This window comes from Cinclus cinclus, chromosome 8 (genome assembly GCF_963662255.1).
Source record: "Cinclus cinclus chromosome 8, bCinCin1.1, whole genome shotgun sequence".
Lineage (NCBI taxonomy): Eukaryota > Metazoa > Chordata > Aves > Passeriformes > Cinclidae > Cinclus > Cinclus cinclus.
The window spans coordinates 26,929,937-26,949,051 of record NC_085053.1 but is presented as its reverse complement, the minus strand read 5'-3'; the positions used below and the strand labels follow the sequence as shown (position 1 = coordinate 26,949,051).

Sequence of the window (19,115 nt, the reverse complement as noted above, 5' to 3'; positions counted from 1 at the left end):
AAGGATTCTTAAAAAAACAATCTTCTTTTATTATTTAACAAACACAGGTGATGAAACATGTTAAGTGCTTATTGCACAGAATAGAGTTTTCAAGCTTCATAACTTTTTGTTTTGCAGTTCTAGCACAAGTAATAATAGTGATTTTATTTGTAAAGTGTCATGCTTTTTATTTTTAGTGGGGGAAAAGTACCTTTTTCATGGCTTAGTTTCAGGAAAGATAACCCTCCTTTTATTTAATCCATGCAATGAAAAATAAGAACATATTCCATTTTAGTAGCCCCTTTATTCTCTTCCCAGTTGTTTTCTGTGTTTTCAGAGAATCTCTGCAGATTTGTCGGGTTTGTTCAGACTTTTTTCACAAGGTCTTTAGGGGCATGTTTTGCTCTCTTGTAATGAGCCCTTGTTAGCACAAAGGTAGTAAAGCCATGTGTATAATATTGGCAGATCTGTTCTCTTCCAAGCCTGAAGCAGGGCCAGGCTGAAACACACCTCCTACCCTCTGTCTGGATTTGCTCCAGCTGCTTAAAACTTCCTAAAATTAGGTTAAACTGTCCCTTTAGCACCCATATTTCTTCCAAAAAGGATGAAGTTCAGTCATCCTTGCAGTGCCCAGCTGCCAGACACAGCACTGTGGGCTGCAAGCACAGACACCTTCAGGTGCTGCTCAGCTGGGGATGGAGCTCCTCCTTTCAGGGAATGAAGGCATCCTTTTAAAAGAGACTCGTGTCTGCAGGACACTGATTTGCAGCTAAATTTGGATTCTTTGGAAGCTTCACCAAAGGGTAGGAGACAGAGGCGATTGCTTGGGTTAGTCACAGTCACTGCTTTAGGAGCTTCTCTCTGGCTTGCAGTGTTTGCAGAAGGTTGTTAGTGATTTCTTTCTGGTTGCTGTTCAGGTGAGCAGCTCTGAAACACTGGGCTGCTCTGCAGGTAACTCAGCAAATGTGTTAAAATTCGTGGAAATTTAGGCCCTTGACATCAGTATTTTGTCCTGTTTCTTCTCACATACCAGTAGTCTTTTTGGATTCCAGCTAGGGTCCTTGTGCCCTTACCACTCAAACCATCTGCTCAGTAGCTGAAAAAGTATCCAGGCCTTCCTGGCTGGGGAAAGTTTCCTTTCCTCTTTCTTGATGCAGAGTTAGCTGGTGGAGGTTTGCTGGTTTGTTTTTGTTGTATTTCATTACTTTCCCGACAATTCATTCTCAGTTTCCTGAGCTCCTGCCCAAACACCCGATCAGTCCCAGGAGCAGAGGAGTTCTCCTGATGTGCTGATCCTCCGTGGCTTTGCACACACCAGAGATGGGCAAACCCCATTCTTACCTCTGGAATTCTCTCTGGCACAGGGGTGTTTTCCTTCTTGTCAGCAGTTTGCCCAAGGGTGACTGCCAGCAGTAGTCTTTTCATTCCTGCCTCCTGCTGCCACTTTGACAATAGGAACGGCAGCAGGAGGCAAAAATGAAAGGACCAGATTGAAAGAAGCACTTTGCCACTGTTGTAATTTTGAAATTGATGGCGTTTTTTAGCCCAAAGTCTCAGGAAAAAAGCTGCTTTCCTCTTTGCCTCCTATTGTTTTTCCAGCAGGGAGAGGCATTCTCTGATGTGGCAGAGGCAGTGGGAAGCCAAAATGAAAATAATTTTCTTCCTGAAACATTGGATAACAAAATGTGAACAATTTCAGCAGGGAAAGAGTGGGGGTTTTTTGTTTGTTTTTTCTTTTTTTTTTTTTTTTTTACTTCCATGTGGTAAATACTGGTATTTCCATTTGACTGTAGAAAATAAATAGCAGCTGCTTTTCTTATTGAGTTAATGTCATCTTAGGATAATTTCTAAACACCTATTTACTGTGGGTTTTTTTTTCCTAGCATGACACTTACATTCTTCTTCTGCATGAGAACAGGTGTTGTAAGGTGGGTGTATAGTTCGCCTCTGAGGCCAGGTGCTGCCTTTAATGCCGTGCCCTTGGAGCCAGCTTCTTAAGGCAGAAACTTAGAGCTCTGCACATTCCAGAGGTGTGTTTTATACCAATATTATCAGAACTACTAATAGCCCAGGTGTAATTGTCAGGGCCACTAATTCCATAGGAAGAAAGATGAGGATTGTTCTGCAGTTGCACTGACATTTTCTGCTGGAGTTTTTGCTCGCTGGGGTCTGAAGTGGCTTTGGGTTTAAGTGATGTGGGAGGTGGGGCTGGGGAGCTTTAATGCTTCAAGAATGACCTTCACCACCTCTGCCAGAAGACCAAGTTGTGTGATTTAGGTGAGACTGGGGAAGGAAATCAGTGAAGGAGCACAGGAGCAGCCCCCAGACTGTGCAGTTTGCAGCTGTTCCCAGCCTGGTGCGATGCACGTTCTGCAGAGCGCTGACATAGCCTTCAGTAGAATGAAGTTCTGCATTGACAGGGGGGATGGCTGGGAGGGGAGAGGTGGCTCTGGCACCATCCAGTGTGGTGCAAAGCCCCATTTCTGTGCCTGCACACAGCACTGGTGCAGGGGCGACCACAGTGGTGACATGAGAGGGTGAAGTGTAAATCAGTGAATGGCTTTGTCCTCCTGCTTCAGCTGTTACAGGCGATTGCTCTTGTCTTTGGGGACTTTAGTGGCTGTAATTAGTTATCTTGAGTGGAAAGATTTCTTTCTCTTATTGAATGTGTGAGAAATTTGGGAATGTTAATCAGCAGAGCATAACCTTTTCTTAACTTGCTGCTTTTATAGTCCTGGGGAATTAACATTTATCTTAGGGCCGCACAGGAATCTGGTACTTGTATGAAGTTAACTGATTCTCCACCCTTTCTCTTTATTTATACATAACGAAACTTAAACTCTTTGGTAGGCTCATCAACAGAAAATATTTTGTCGGCTTTGAAGTGTAAATTGTGAATTTGTGTGTCTTTGACATGACTTTGGGGTGCCACATGTAAACCCATGCATGTCTGTGTCCTGGATTAGTGAAAGTCTAATTAAAACTGTTAAGTCAGATATAGTGAGATACATAAAAGCAGCTTGATTTTTCTTTTTCCAAGAGTTCTGAGCTCTTACATTTCTTGTAGGATTAAAGAGGAATCAGGAGGATCCAGAAACTCTGTGGATCTTGTTACATGTTCACGTACCAAAATAATTAATTAGATGCTTACCTGTATTTGACCGGTATTCCTTGTGTTGGCTGATTTTTCATCTGCTTTAAGGTGCTTCTCAGTGCTATCGTGGAGCTTAGAAGGAAAGGAAATTCTCTCTGATTTTCCTCTGCCCCAGTAAGTTCTGATTTGGTTGGGAAATGACATTATTTAGCAGCCCCTTTGGACTGGGCTGTCCTTGCTGCTTTGGAAGTCATTTACAGAGATTTTTGGCAGCAGATGGTATCAGCTGAGTGCCCCATTGGGACTGTTTTGCTCGGGCATGTGAGTACAGCTGTAACAAGTCCTTTGGGGTTCAGAGTGCTTGAGCTTTTACGATGCCCCATCCAAATGCAGTGCACATATTAATGCAAATTAAGGTTCACTGTAATACCTTTTCTTAGCAGGTTTTAGCTCAGAAACAGCTGATTTCATACTGACACCCAGGCAAACAGACAAGGAATGATACAGCTGATGACCCTGTTTTCCCAAGGGCTTTATGTACTTGACATTTTGATGTCTGTTTGATTTAAACATTTACCCAAGCTTTGAAACATTAGGTGGACAAAGATTACTAAACTATCTTCTGTCTCCTAAGAGGAGAGACAACAAATACCTGTCTTTGCCCTTCTCCTCTGGTTGTCCAGAAAACATAATTTTAATTCTGTAACAGCAGAAAATGGACTGCCAAGCTTCCCTGGTTTCACTTCTGGTCATCCCCTGGGGCTTGCTGAACAAGGTTAGTAGCCCAAAATGAAGTTTTATTGCAGGGTCTCATTTCACTTTAAATCAATGTAGAATTTGGAATTTCAGCAGCTTCTGCACACAGCCTGCAAAAGGCTCCTTTACAAAATGACTTTCAAAGATTTATGAAGACTTGCATGGTACAGGAGCTGAAAGGAAGTTTAATTACATTCAGCTTTTGGTCATTTCTGTGTCTGAAGATGTGCCCATATTCTGTCATCTCAAAAACCATCTAAGAAAATAAAATTGATCAGTGAGCCTTCTGGCTAAAAGGAAAATGAGTGCTTTGTCATCTGCCCGTGGAGCCTGGGTGCTCAATCACTGCCTTCTCCCTGGTGCTCAGCCCAGGCTCTCCATCACTGAGATTTGTCCCAAGTTTTAATCAAACATTATTTTATACTGAGGCTCCTCTGTAAATAGCAGAACCCTCCCCTTGACATGCTCACATGGACTTCACTGTAGTATAAAGAAATAATTTAATCCAGACCATGCAACCATTTTGCTTCGGAGATGGCCAAATGTGCATTGTGTTCATCCTGTATTAAGTGTTAAGATAAAAACTTGGCAAGTGCAGTTGCTGTCAGCTGATGAACAACATCTCTGCTTATAAAGCTGATCGAGGACAGCAAACAATATGGGAACAACTTACTTCCTTAAGGAGGAGACTTGGTTCTAGGAATGGGGCTGTGTAGGTGCCTTCAAGTACAGTAATTCTCAGGCTAATAATGCCAGAAGCCATAAAATCTCTCAGTTTGAGGTTTTGTGAACAGCAGCACTGAACAACCGAGGAGTACTGCTGAGATGATAGTCTGAATGATGATTGAGTTTTCCTGGAGAGCCTTTATCTGTGCTTTAAAATTGGAGGTAATGTTTTTAAATTAAACCATAATAGAAGTTCATTGAGCCTTTGGAGTAGTTTCTGTGTCCCCTCTTTACTTGGCTTATCATTTTCTGTGGAAGTATTCTCAATCTTTTTGTTCAGGGCAAATTATGTTGTTGTCAAAATGGGGCATTAAAAGCACCCCAGAACAACACCTTGCAGACTTTTTCAGGAGATTTCCTATCAGTTGATGAAAGGAGAAGTTTGCACTCAAGTTGTGTTCATATGCTGTAACCAAGCTTTTGTACAGGCACTTACATAGAAAGAGGTGCTTATTCCTCATAAAATTTTAGCATGCTTTTTAGGGTGGTGTCCCCATAAACAGGTTGTATTTCACCTCATCAGTAGGTTTTTTCAGCTGCTAGGGATTAGTCTTTATCACTGAAATAAAGTATGAAATCCATACTATGTCTTCATTTAAAAGTCAACAGTGCTTGATGTTGTGAGCAAACTGTGCTATGACTGTGCTCTGGTCACTTGAGATGAAGTATTGATCTTGAAATTAAACCCTCAAGTATCTGTCCTTTAAAAAAAAAAAAGTTTAAAATGACTAATTGCAAGAAACTAATTTGAAAAATATTGGAAGAGGAAGAGAATGCCAGTACTGACACCAGAAGTTAAATTTTGAGCACACAGACTGCTAAGTATAATGTGGTTTATTTTCTAAAATGTTATGTTGAAAGAGGAAAAATACTTTCTTTTCTGTGGCAGATCTGTGGATGCCCACAAGAGGGTTGGGCAGTTGTGCTCCTAAAGACAGTGACAAATGACCCAGCAACTCTTAAGTTTCCTAGTTCTAGGAGAAGATTTAAAAAAAAATAAATCAGATTAACAGATGCCAGGAGAATCTGAGAACTTGTGAGGGGTTCTCAGTTTTATAACCCCAAATAAGCATTCTGTGCTGAACTTTTTACGGTTATGAAGAAAAAATTGCTGGGTTTGTGGTATCACAATCCATCACTTTGTGTGATGGACCATTTTGAGTCCTCTGTGTTGGTCTTGAGGTTCTGTGAAGGCACTGAGGAAAATGTGCTGTCAAGGGGAGTAATCAGAATTATCTTCATGATTCCTTTTAGTTCCTGCTGTACTGAAATGTACATTTAATTGCATGTGAGTGTTTTCTCTTTCACACCTGCTTATGTACTTGGGGGTTTTTTGCTTGGGAAAATCTGTAGTTGATTAAAATTGCTGTGAGTTTCCTTGGGATAATTGACACCAAATGAACCTGTGCATCATGTGTGTATATATGTGCAAATAGATAAGATTATGCATATATATACTTGGTTGTTTATGTGCATATATATGCACAGCTAATGGGAAATACCTTTCACTTAGCAATTAATTTAGGAGTCTTCAGTCTGTGTGGCATCTTAGAGGTCATTCTGCACCACAGTGTTCTGTATTTTCCACTGTGTTGATGCCATAAAAACCCATAAAAATGCTAATTGCCCCAGGAAGATGTAGGCTGTTTATAAGTGTGTATGGGATTGTTTTTCAGCCCTGTGATACAGAAGGAGGTGTTATTTCAGGTTTATAATTTGAATGTGTGCATAATTTGAATGGATACAACTTTGACAGTTTATTAGTTAGAAAAGAAAAAGAAAAAAAAAAGACAGTGCTGCGTCGTTCTTCAGCGAATTGATTGCCAGGAGCATGTTATTGACTTTGGTGATAATATCATTATATATTTTACAGTCGTAAAATCAAGAAATTCAGATTATGCCCTGAGGGCTTCACACATTTAAATAAAGGATATAGCCATTTCCAGAGTTACTGGTTTAGATTAGCGGGTGCTACAAGATTAGCTGAGTGTGTTGTGAGCAGGACAGAAAGAGCAGCAGTGCTCTCACTGCAGCGGGGCTTTGCTTTATTTTATTTCCCTATTTATGAAATGCACTCACTTACAGATCCCCGGGGAGGATGAGCAACGTTTGCTCTAAACTTTAGCATATTAATACAGTGTTAGCTTGGTGTTCTGTGGGGCTGAGAGCTGAAATCAAGTGTTATCCTTGGCTTGTACCAGGAGTGAGGATAAACAAGGGAACACTCGCTAAAATACACAGTGCCTGGGAAGCAAACCTGGGGGGTGAGCTGCAGAATTCAGAGCAGTGTCAGAGCCAGATAACCTGGCACAAACACATCTCTCCCTCTTGGTGGCAAAGGCAGGGGTGGTGCTGCCTTGGGTGCAGCTTCCCATGGAGCCCCAGTGCCTGCAGCTGGGTACAGCCCTGGGAACACCTCTGGAATTCTGCTGGGGCTGCTCCATCCTGGATGTTCCACAATAGCTCCTCTGCCTCTTGGGCTGCTTGCCAGGCACCCCTTGGGACTGACTGGACTTGAGGCACCTGGGTTGAACACTTGGGGTTTGGGGCTGTCTTCAGCTTGCTTGGGGGAATCTTGATTTAATCAAGGTATAGTGCCTAGAATAAAAATGATTGACTACATTACAAACCTTGTTTACGACTTCTACAGTAGCCTTAGTGAGGTGGATAAAGTACCTTAATGCTGATCATGCTGCTCAGCTTCTCTCCACGTCCGATGGGAGCTGGGGAGCACATTGCATCACCCAGCTCTGGGGATTTATTGTGCTCTTAAAAGACTGTGAAAGTCCAAGTGCAATATCACAGCTCTGCGGCAAAGGTCGTGTTTTCCTTCTCACGAAGAAGCAGGGGGTCCAGCTGGAACACAAGTGGCTCTAGGGTGTGTGGTGACATCGACAAAAGTAGATAAAAGTAAAATAGTAACTCTTGCATTTACATTTTAAGGGCCCCTGAGGATTATAAATCTATACGCTGCAAACAAAACTTTCTCTGGATCAAGATCAGCACATTTTCTGATTAAAAGTGATCACCTTTTTTAAGCTGAATTCGTATGATTTCTTAGTGGGTTTTTTAGCTTCTGCATTTTTTCTCAGTTTATGGCATGAGAATCAAATTGATTTTAATTTTGATAATCTTGTTTTGGACTGTAAACTGCTTGTGTTGAGTTGGGAGCAAATGCCTGGGTTATTTCCTATGAAATTACTTCTGCTTATGAAAAAAAGACTCTGAAAGCATTTTAGAGCAAACCATTGGAAAGTACCCATTGATCTCGAATAGTTTTGATACAGACATTTAATTTAGGATCATTTTAGAATGGTGTAAAGGTACTGGTCCTCTGAAGAACTCTAGGCACATTCCTCCCTGTGCAGGGGGCAGATGAACAGCTGAAATGGACACCAGCTGCTTACCCAGAGTGGTTTGGCATCTGTGCTGTTCTCTAGTCCAGAATTGCTAAAACAAGATATCAGGAAACGTGTTGTGGAGAGAGGAGTGGTTGTCGTTAAAGATGGGCTTCTAATTTTGCTGCAGATTATTGCCTGATAATGATTTCCGATCTCAAGCCTCAGTGTTCCATAAAACCTTCACAGGTGAGTGTCCCTCTTTGAACCACTGAGATGTTACCTAACCTCAAGATGTGACCTCACAGTATTGAAATAAAACTCAGCTCTGGCAGTAAGTGCATCTCTGTATCCAGAATAATTTTCCTTCCCAGAGGCTCGGACCCATCCAGTGTGATGGCAGGGATGGCTGGAGGGCCAGGCTTGATGGCAGAGCTCCACTGGTAAACCAGAAGCTGCAAAGGAGCAAAGCTTGACTCTGCTTGTTAGGTGGAAGGCAAGATTCACTTCCCTGGGCGTGTTCCTGGCACAGGCACAGCTCTCTGGTGTAGTGGTTTCATGTTATCACTCACTCTCCTCTGAAGCCTAGGAAGAATTACAGCCTCATAATTCAGGCATCTCTTATTTATGCAGTTTCAAATTCAGAAAGAACCTTGTTCAAGAGCTGTTATTAAAAACCCCACCCCTTTTTGTTTCACTGATGAGATGTTTAGGACAGTCTGGACTATCTACTTTCCACAGTGTTCAGGGTTCAAATGAAATATCACCCTCCCATATATCCCACACACCTGATGGGTGTTGTAAAATCAGCTGCACTGGCACGTGGTAATTTCCCAAGCAGGTAGAGAGTTCTCAGCATCAAAATTTGGGAATATGGGTGAGTACAGATCAGAGGAGATGTGGGTGTGTGCTGAGGACTGGTGGCTTGCAGATGACTGATCCACAATGTAGGGCAGTGTGCGTGTGCCCTCGGTGCGCTCTGCACGGGACATATGCTCTGGGCTTTCACGGATGAATTTGTAGTCTCCAGCAATTTGCCGCTTACACCATGGTTTCATATATCCACATCATTTTCAGGCTGATGATTTTTCCCAGTCATTTATCCCAAAAGCACTTCATCCTGCTTAATCTGGGTCATAATTGACATGGGACTTGTGCCGAAGCAGACAGGGCCATAAGTTGTGTTTGAGTGGGCTGTTAATGGCAGCGATTTCGTTACGTGCAGTAAAACACAGCAGAGGTTGAAAGAGGTATAAATGTTAAAATAACAGATGAATGCAGGGTCACAGTCACGACTTGGACCCAGAAAAGGCTCTTGAACACTTAACATGTTCCTGCTGGCAGCTCACAGCTGCCTTTGGCTCTAACCAAAGTGTAAAGTTGGAAATTTCGGGTGAGGAAGCTGCTGGAATTGGATCGTATTTATTGCAAATCAACAGGATGTCTTCGCAAGTATAAAAGGCATATGGAAAAGTCCACTGTTATTGTTGTACTTTGTTGTGTCTCCAGATGTTTTCCCTCCTGCCCCCCTCTGGATGCTGAAAGTGGGAAATGGTTTTTCATTGTTTCTAGCTGATGGTGCCAACATCTGCCTTGACGTTTCCCTGGGGAATGATATTAGCACTGCTGAGAGTTTCTAATTCATTGCTTGTGTCTCATTTGCCTTTTTTTTTTCTTTTTTTAAAATTCAAGACAGTGTAAGAGCATGAAGTTTCAGCCCTTCTCAGTTCTTTTGAGGTGTTCGGGGGAAATCAAGGGAAACACTTAACTGGCTGCTGAACTATCACAGCTAGCTTAGGAGATGCCTTATTTTTAAAGGGCTACAAATGAGGCATTAAAACATTGCTCTGAACTGATGTTTTTCATTGAAGGAAATAGTATTTGTGAGCTCAAACATACCTGAAGGTCTCAAAGTGCTTAAAATAGCTCTGTTTTCTTATTATACATTTAATCCATCATTAGTTCACAGTGCTTTACTCTGAGAGGAAGGGAACCAAGTGAATATCTTCATTTGGAAGTGGTCATATATTCTCATAATGGTATTGTAAAGACTTAATTCCATAGTTTAGAACCTAACTTGTTGATCAGCTTGATTGATGTGTAAATCAGCAAAGCTCACTGGTAATGAAGGTGCTTTTAATAGAAATGCAAAACAAAATAGCATTTTTTCCCCAAAGCTTCTGTACTTCTTTTTATTAGTAAACAGCAGTATCAGATTATATCAATCTTAATATACTAGTAAAATTTATTATATTAATGATACTGGTTTTTTTTAGTATTTAAGTCTGACCTTTTCAGTAGGAATGAGCTCTGGAGAAGATTTGGCCCAAAATTCTCAAATGTAGAGTAAGACTAGATTATGATTTCTATCTGTGGTTTTTGGTTCATTGGCTTACATCAGCTGGAAGAATCTGTGACCAGAGCCCTTAGGTTACAATAGTGTAAATTTTAGCAGTGTCTATCCATGTTTAGGGAAGGTTTTTTTTGAGAAATCTGTTGGGTCCAAGAAACTGAAAATTGTGTAATATCTCACCATTTTGCCTGCTTCTTTGTGCTTTGGCTGTTGTTTGTTTGGTTGCAGTTATTTACAGCTCACTGCTAGGTTTTTTGAGATCCTAGCAAGAAATTCCACAGGCAGCTGCAAAATATATGTTTAATCAATTTTAGGAAGACTGATTCCCTAACTAACATATTTCTTCCAGCTGAGACACAGTAAAAACAGTTCTGCAGATATTCAGGGAAGGGGGGGAAAGTTTTCCTGGCAAAGATGTCTTTTTTGTGGGTTGTTGTGGTGTCATAATCATGTGGTTCAGGTTATTTAGGTACACTGGTGTCATGGTTTAACCTCAGCTGACAACAAAGCACCATGCAGGCACTCACTCACCTCCTAGCAGATGAGGGGAAGAGAATTGGAAGGGTAAAAGTGAGAGAACTTGTGAGAAAAAATGATTTAATAGTTTAACTACTACTATTACTATTACTACTACTACTACTGCTACTACTACTACTACTACTACTACTATTGTAATGAAAATAAAATAGCAGAAAAAAGAGAGGACTAAACCCCAAGCACTTTTATTAAGAAAGGTTCTTTTTGCCTTTTTTAAACTTCTGAGGGTGAGCCTCCTTTGCCAGTTATGTTGTTTCTGTATATGTTCATGTGCAAAAAGAATAGAACCCAGAGTTTTAAAGCATCAGTATTATATAGACAACCAATACAATTTGGTGTTTGGTTTTCCATCTTTCAAATGTTAATAGTGTAAATATTGCTTAGATGAGTGATTTTGTAAGGAAATAGTAGCGTGCTTGTGTTGCGAGTTTTGTCTGCAAAACGTAGAATTCTCCTGTGTATTGGGATTAAAACAACTCGTACAGAACACAAGTTTTCAGCTTCACGAGATGTGATTGAGGTTTATCTCTTACTTCTGTGAACCTCATTTGTGTGCTGGAGATTTTGTACAGCACCAGTTCCACTGGGAATTCCTTTGGGGTAGTGAGGCCCAAAAGGTTTTACGGAACAAGCATTTCCTTCTAATTCCACTGAAGTGTTTGGAGCTGGATCTGATTTGCCACTCGGTGGTGTTCCTTGCCTTGTTTCCCTGTGCACTCCTGTAACCATCCTCATGTCCATGTTGTCTTTGCAGGTCAGGATCGCAGCGAAGCCACTTTGATAAGGAGGTTCAAAGGCGACGGTGTGCGGTACAAGGCCAAGCTGATTGGGATAGATGAGGTTTCTGCTGCCCGAGGGGACAAGTTATGCCAGGACTCCATGATGAAGCTCAAGGTGCAGTGAAACTTTTCAATATTACAGTCAAATGGTGGAGATTTCAGCTTGAACTTGCACTCATTCTCCTTTCATGACACTGAGCCTTAGTCTGGTTAATTATGTATTGAAATCAGTCAATTTTGCATGAACTCCTGCCTGGTACTGCTTATCCTGGTTTAATTTTAATACATTATCTCCGAGTTCTGTAGTTACTCTGTGATTGACACCACTGCAATTTGTCCACAAATTACAAACAACGCGCTGCAAATTGAATAATTTTATTATGCAAAAGGGAAGTAAACGACTGTGGAGGAAAATGGGATATCAGAGCATTTTCTGTGACATTTCTAATCAACTACAGCGCTGCCTCTGGCTGTTAACCTCCTGTGAGTGACGGGTGTAGGGAGCCAGATTTAGGGGGAGCTGGTGTCCTCACTGGGAGGAGAATGTCTTGCACCAGTAGTGGCATGGCTGATTGTTACAAAACCAGGCAGTGCACTGAGAGGATGGGGTGTGAGAGCATAAAGAGGAATCCCCGGAATTTTGGGGATGAAATGAAGCTGTGACAAAGACAGATTTGGGTGTAAAGTTGGAGTGTAGACAGAGTCTGAAATACCAGTGCTGTTGAGGGTGGACTCTGGAGCTGACAGACATCTCTCTATATCTCTCATCTCGGAACATGAGAGTTCTCGTAGGAATCATTCTGTCCTTCACCCTGGGGCATGTGGAAGAGCTTGAGTCGCTGGGAAGGAAGGAGAGGTTGTGTTTTCCTGGAGTGCACTTGGCTGTTCACTTCCCATCTCCCCTCTGCATTGCAGGGTTACAAACCAGGTCTAGCAGCAAACCCTCCGATGCTTTTTCCTTTTTATTTACCTCCCAGCCCTCTCCCCAGCCTAGGGAGCTGATGGATTTTCCATTGCTGTTTTTTTCAGGAGGAGAAATCACTAAATGGTGTCTGGTGCACTACCAGCCCGCAGGGTTCCAGTCCATCCAGGAGGAATGAGTTACTCATGAGGGAAACAGCATGGGGTGGCACTCAGCTTGTGGTTCAACAACCTAAAAGCAAGATCTAGGAGACAATTTACAGTTTTATGGCAGGCAGAAATTAATCTGCTCCAAAAGTTGCTCTGTTGGTGTGACACATCTGCCACAACATTCCTGCCTGATTTAAATGTGTGCTGGGTGTTTCTCATCATTTCATAGTTCCTGGCACTGTGGGGAGAGTTGTCACCGTTCTGCTGCACAAACCTTTTTGTCTCTCTCCTCCATGGATTAATATTTCCACATCTCCCAGGTGCCTAATACCTGTTTGCAGGTGGCAAGATTAATCTAAACAGTACTGGGAAATGGCTAAAACTGTTAAAGGAAGGGAGTGTTAGAAATTAATATTTGTGAGCAGAGCATTTATTTATGGCTCTGGAAACCCAGTGTGTTCCATAACAGGAATTCTGAGGCCACCCATAAAGTTTTGGGGTGGCTTTTGACATCAGATCCTTGTAAGGCAGCAATGAAGGTCTTAAAACCTAAGTTAGTTGTTCTTGAAACACTCGAACCAGATAAAGTGCAAATATATTCATTTCATTTAGGAGTACAACTGATTGTGTTTGATCTCAGTTCAGTGTTACAGGTCAGGGCAGGCTCCTGAGAAGGTAGAAACAGAAATTACTGTTTTAATTCTGCTGTGGGAGAATAATGCATGAGATGGTATCAGCAAGTTCTCTTACAGAGTAAAGGTCTGAGATCCTGAAAAGAAAAATAACCCTCAGTACCAGTTTTTCACAGCACTGGTGTAGTTTGATTTTCAGAAGAATAATTTTCTTTTATAGAAAGCTCAATTTGCTTATACTAGGTAAGTGTGAAGTGAGCTAAATTCATTGGCATTTTCTCTCCTCTGCTGCTTGTTGGGTTTTTTCCCCTATTTAAAAAAGGGAATAAATAGAACAGCTTATAACTGGCAAAAAGTGTGCTAGAAATGACCTTCAGGTTCCATGAAAACATATTTCATGGAGGATTAGCTAGTGCAGAGGTTGGAAGTGGGAGCACATTTGAAATGCTCTCTGGGTAGCATAAAGAGATGTGGTACCTTGAAGAAAGGGAAGAATTGAGAAGTAAGGAGGGGTCTGTTCCTGGAAAACCTTTTCCTAGAAATGTGGTGAATTGTCCACAAGCAAATCTGTGGCACCTGGGAGAGTTACAAAACATACCAAAACTGCTTTTTGTTTCCACAGGGAATTGTTGCTGCGGCTCGATCAAAAGGGGAACATAAACAGAAAGTCTTCTTAACAGTTTCCTTTGGGGGAATCAAAATCTTTGATGAAAAGACAGGGGTAAGTAAAGTTGATCGTGTGGTGGGACAGAATTGAGTCTTTCCCTGGTTCCTGTAGAAGCATTTCCTGGCTGGGCAGTGGAATCTCACTGGTGCAAACACACACGAAGCACTTCAGAAATTTGATAAAGGGTTATCATCCCTTACATCACTTGTAGAGTGTATCATGTGTATTGTCAGTGGTAGAAAAATTATACTTTTTATAAAATGAGAGGTAAAAGATACTGGAAAATTTGAGGTTGTCTGTGTGAAGCAGCAACTTCCCCAGCAGCATCTGGTGGAGGAAGGTGCAGAGACTTTCATGCTTCACACAGTTTCTGCCACAGCAGAAAATGCCATGTTTGATTTTTTTAAATTGCTCTAAAAGAAGAAACCTAAGCAAAACATTACACTACTTAGATATAAAGCAACAACACACAAACTATTTTAATCATAATTAAGAAGATTTTTACAGCAGTTTAAGCTCTGCCTTGAATTTTAAAAAGCTCTTGATTTAATCTTTTGGAAGATTAACTGTTTAACACGGCACCAGAAATAAAACCCTACTGATGATAGATGAAATTATCTTTGCCAGTTAATTTATATTATTAGAAAATCAATGTCATTGAGCTCACTGATACATAATACGAGTAGTTAGTAATGAAAAGCTCATTTGGGATGTGTTGTGTAAAGTATCCATGCAAAAGCTGTGTTTCAAGAGGACATTGCTGGGGTTACAGAAAATAGGAAATGTCAGAATTAGGGCTGTCAGTGCAAATTGCACCCCAGCCACAACTGCATTCCTGAAATTAAAGCCTGTTACTGGGGAAATAAAAAAGAGGAAAGAGAAGGTCTGTTCCTTTTGCACTTGTCTCTGTTTCTCAAACACTGGAATTTTTTGCCTAGAATAAGGAGGGAACAAAGGTGTGCTTTATTCCAGCTGCCTCTCCTGAAGCATCCTGCACAGTCTCCTGTCTGCAGAAAGTGAGGTGGGGACACGGGAACAAGTCTCCTTCATTTCATAGCTCTGACATCCCATACTCTAAATCTGACAGAACTATATCATCCTTACAGTAAACCTGTCACTCACACACTGAGGCTCAGAATGAAACCCTTAAATCCAGCTTGCAGATGTCTGCCCCTGAGCTGCCCGAGTGATGGACAGGACTATTGTGTTGTCCTTCTTGTGACAGAGGGATGTGGGGAACTGAGGTAAAACCTCAGTTTTTACACGTTGTTGTCAAAACAGGGGAGTCGTGCTTCCCACGCCAAGGGTTTGGAGAAGAGGAGCAGAGATGAAATCCTCTGCTAGGTCTTCACAGCCACCATCCCTTGGGCTTTTTTCCCAGCTTGGGTCTCACTTTGTGCCAGTTTCACACCCTTATCCCATTCATTCTTAGTCTTTCTCATCCAGCCTGTCTCTGCTTTGCCAGCCTGCAGTTGTCATCTTGTTCCCATCTCTGCTGGAAAATCCCAAAAACTGGCAAAACTAGGGGTTGTATAGTTGCTCAGGCCAGGTTTTTAGATGGGAAGAAACTGTAAATGGATGGGAAAAGATCATATTTCACTCACACTGATCTTCTGATTTCCATGTCAAATTTCAGAGTTTTTTAAAATTTAGAGCCAGGTGTTTACTTTTATGCAGCAGGGGAAAAAAGCAGCCCTTAATAGGGAAAAGCCTGGAAAATCCTGCATTTGCTTTCTCCTCCTTTTAACAGCCCTCCCAGTCCCCCACAATGCTTTTTCCCTTAGCTGTGTTTCTGTGATTTTGGGATTCCCAAATGGGTATTTTGGAAAGATTTTTTACCTCTCTAGAGTGTCCTTTCTTAACTTCCACCATTGTCTATTGCTGTCACGTCTGCCCCAGTGCCAGTCCAATGTGACAGAAAAGAATAAAAATACTCAGAAAAAGAAAGTGGGCTTCTTCATGTTGAATGTCTTGTAGGCTGCCATTGGATTTTAATTTATCACAATAAAAAATCAATTTGTAGCTCAAAACCAGCAAATTTTTTTTTTAAATTGGCAGTGTCATAGCTGACTTCATACAGATGATTTAGGGGAATTGCTCCATAATTCGTTACAGATGAAGGGCTCTGGTTGGGTTACTACTGAAAATGATAAGCAGGTTTTTTTTCTTCCTCTATAGCTCTCCTTAATATGTTCCAGACATAATATTCATCGAAAAGTATTGATTTTAATAATGGTATTATTCCAGCCATCAGGAATTCTGCCCTTTGAGTAAATTTATCCATGAAGGAGATTGAGTTGGAGATGGAATATCATTTGGAAAGAATATATCTCACCAAGAAAAAATACAAGAAGGATTTTGCTGCACGTTTGCACTGTAAATGCAATACAGTATGGTTCGTCTACAGCACTGCAATAGAAATAATAACAATCCTTTTTATATTCCATCATTCCATGCCAGGGATTAAACGAAAGAGGTCCCTTCATACCACTTTTCCAAGTACTTGTCAGTGTATTTAGAACATGATAGCAAAAAATTGTATTTAATATGACTAACAGGATGTTCTCCTGTTATGTGTATGCCAAAAATTGTCATTACACATGGGGTTTGACCCTATTAATCTTATAAATGCACTTTTTTTTTCCTGCTGTCAGATGTTTTCCTTCCATCCCATTTGTTTTCTCCAGATTATGTTTGCTAAATATATACCTTACCTGAAGGATATACATTTTCTTTTGGCTTTTACTGTAAAAAATCCCTACCATAATTATTGCTGAAATCAGACTTTCACTACCCAATGCCACTTAAGAGATTTCCTTGCTGCATATTACATGAAAATAACTGTTTACCATTTATTCTGTCAAATCCATCTTCGTTAGACCTCAATGCTGCAATATAGTCTTAATTTATTTTGCGGGAGTTCTTTTATATTTTCAAAAGCATGATCTTCAGACGTCAAAACCACAAATAATTGCATTGTGTTATTTAATATTCTCCCTTTCAGGGTGGAATGTAGTGATTGGTGATTTGCTAAGAAAGCGACAAAAGCTATAAATATACATATGGAAGGAAATGCAGATTTTGTGGAGGCCCATAGTTGTTGGCTAGCTGTTCCTGAGTGGTGTTTTGTTAATCACACACATCAGGCCATCTCCCCGTGATAGCTCAGTGATGCTTCATTAGACACCAGTGACTAATCTGGGCTCTGTAAAGAGCCTGTAATTGTCTCATTGTTTATTTATGTGGCCATAAATCTCTGTTTACTTGCAGGTTCCTTTCCAAAAATGTATTTGAAACTAATAATTAAATCATCTGAAATGCTTGGGAAAAGATTTCCTTCCACCTCCATGCAGTGAGGTGTGCTTTTAAACTCTTCTTGTCTCTAATTGCAAAATGCTGTCGACTTCAATGGCAAGCCCTTAAACTGTGAAAGAGAAATGAGATAAAAGCAAGAAATTACTATATGGCCCTAAGCAACAAATTATTTCTGTTAAAGTAAAATTTTGTATCAGCTTGTGTATGTGCAAATTTCCAGATTATGCTTTCACAATATAGCTCTCTATGAGGTGTTCTATAGCTAAATTATTTATCTGGATTCCTCCACTGGCCCAAAAGCAGGGTAAATCAGTGTCAGTATCTTGCTTATTCATGGGAAACACCCTAAACAGATGGATTGTAACCCAGTTGATCAAGATGACAGTCATCTCACCAATTTTTTCCTAATTTATAGCACCCTGAAGGTGAGTTTAATTTGCATTGTCTGTTCTTCTTCAGAAATTTTGACCCCTGTCTTTATTGAAATAAAGCTCTTGGGCCCAGTGTGTGGGATTGTAACATTTCCAGGAATACTCTGGTGGGGTTTCGTATGTCTCGCAGATGAGTATTGCAGTGTGTTGCTCATATTTCATGAATTTGATCTGTAACCCTTTTCTTCAGGCCGGCAGTGTGAAACCCAGAAAGGAAAAACCTACCCTATAAATACACATATTTAATGTTGACTGTCTGTTCTTGTTATCTATCAGTTCCTCCAACCTTCATTATCTTTGCCGAGGATTTTATTTTATTATCTTTCAGAGTTTACCTGCCTGAAATTGGTGTTACTCCATGTAAGGGAGACCAGACATTACCTGTAGAATTCTATATACGAAAAATTTAATTTTTCCTCCTCATGCTGGCCACAGAACTGATGATTGTGCTTCTTCTTTAAATCTTAATGACATCCAGATAACTAACACACGTGATGGGTGGTTATAATCCTGTTGTCCTCAGGTTGTTCTCTTTAACTGAGATCACATTATGACTCTGAAATGTTCCAGCCAATGTTTTGGATGCCAACATCTTGCCCATCTTCTTGAACTTGTAAGCTCTCTTGACCTTACAGTGCAGATTTCTCAAGTTGTTTCTTTAAAAGCATTTTCCAGCATGTTCTGAGGCTTTATCAGGTTTGTGCTGGTAATCCTGGATTTGCTGCTCTTCCCTATTCATGTGAGTGATGGTGTTAATTATGCTGATAGATTGCTAACAGGACAGCTAAACTTGGCTGAAAGAAAATTTTAGCAAGATTAAAATTCTCACTATTGGCAAAAGAGGCCTCGTTTAAAATGAACCAGATTACCTCTTGACTTTGCTGGAAATCTGTTGGTTCTGGCATCCCTGACCAGAAATCGAGGTACGATCATGGATCTGCAGTTATTCCTTGAAGCACATGTGCTGGAGCAGATGAAATGTCAAACTGTCAGAGTCTCTATCACTGAGCGTCTCTGAGACTTTAAAAATAGAAATAAAAGAAGGAATTAATTTCTTTTGCTCTCTGCTCTCTCTGCAGTGAGCAGGAGAGATGGGGTGAGGAGTTCACTGAGTTTTGTGTTTGCCAGAGGGTGGGATTGGCCAGGAGGATGCTGGTGCTCCGTGCCTGGGGCTCCCACACATGGGTTTTGTCTCCTTCATGTCTTTGAAACTTCCCAAAGTTCCTGCTGGCCTCTTCCTGGCTGATCTCGGGTGCAGCCATCTGTGAGCATCTTACCTGATCAGCTGAATCCATTCCAGGTCCTCTCCATGGTCTCCATGACTCTTGTCTCTGGATTTTACCTGTTTTCCTAGAGCCTCTCCTGCAGTTTTCATCTGGGATTTCCTGTATGCTCTCTGTCCTTGATCTCTTTTTTTCTTTCTTTTTTTTTTTAACC

At 41.0% G+C, this 19,115-nt stretch overlaps 1 protein-coding gene across 4 annotated transcripts in view; it reads left to right on the top strand.

Moving 5' to 3' along the window:
• Positions 1-19,115, top strand: part of DAB1 (DAB adaptor protein 1) — a 98,476-nt gene that overhangs the window by 32,935 nt on the left and 46,426 nt on the right. For all 4 annotated transcript variants that reach the window (XM_062497563.1, XM_062497566.1, XM_062497565.1 and 1 more), the window contains exons 2-3: positions 11,538-11,677; positions 13,888-13,986. In XM_062497563.1, coding sequence (XP_062353547.1) covers positions 11,538-11,677; positions 13,888-13,986 — 239 coding nt within the window. The remainder of the gene's footprint in view (positions 1-11,537; positions 11,678-13,887; positions 13,987-19,115) is intronic.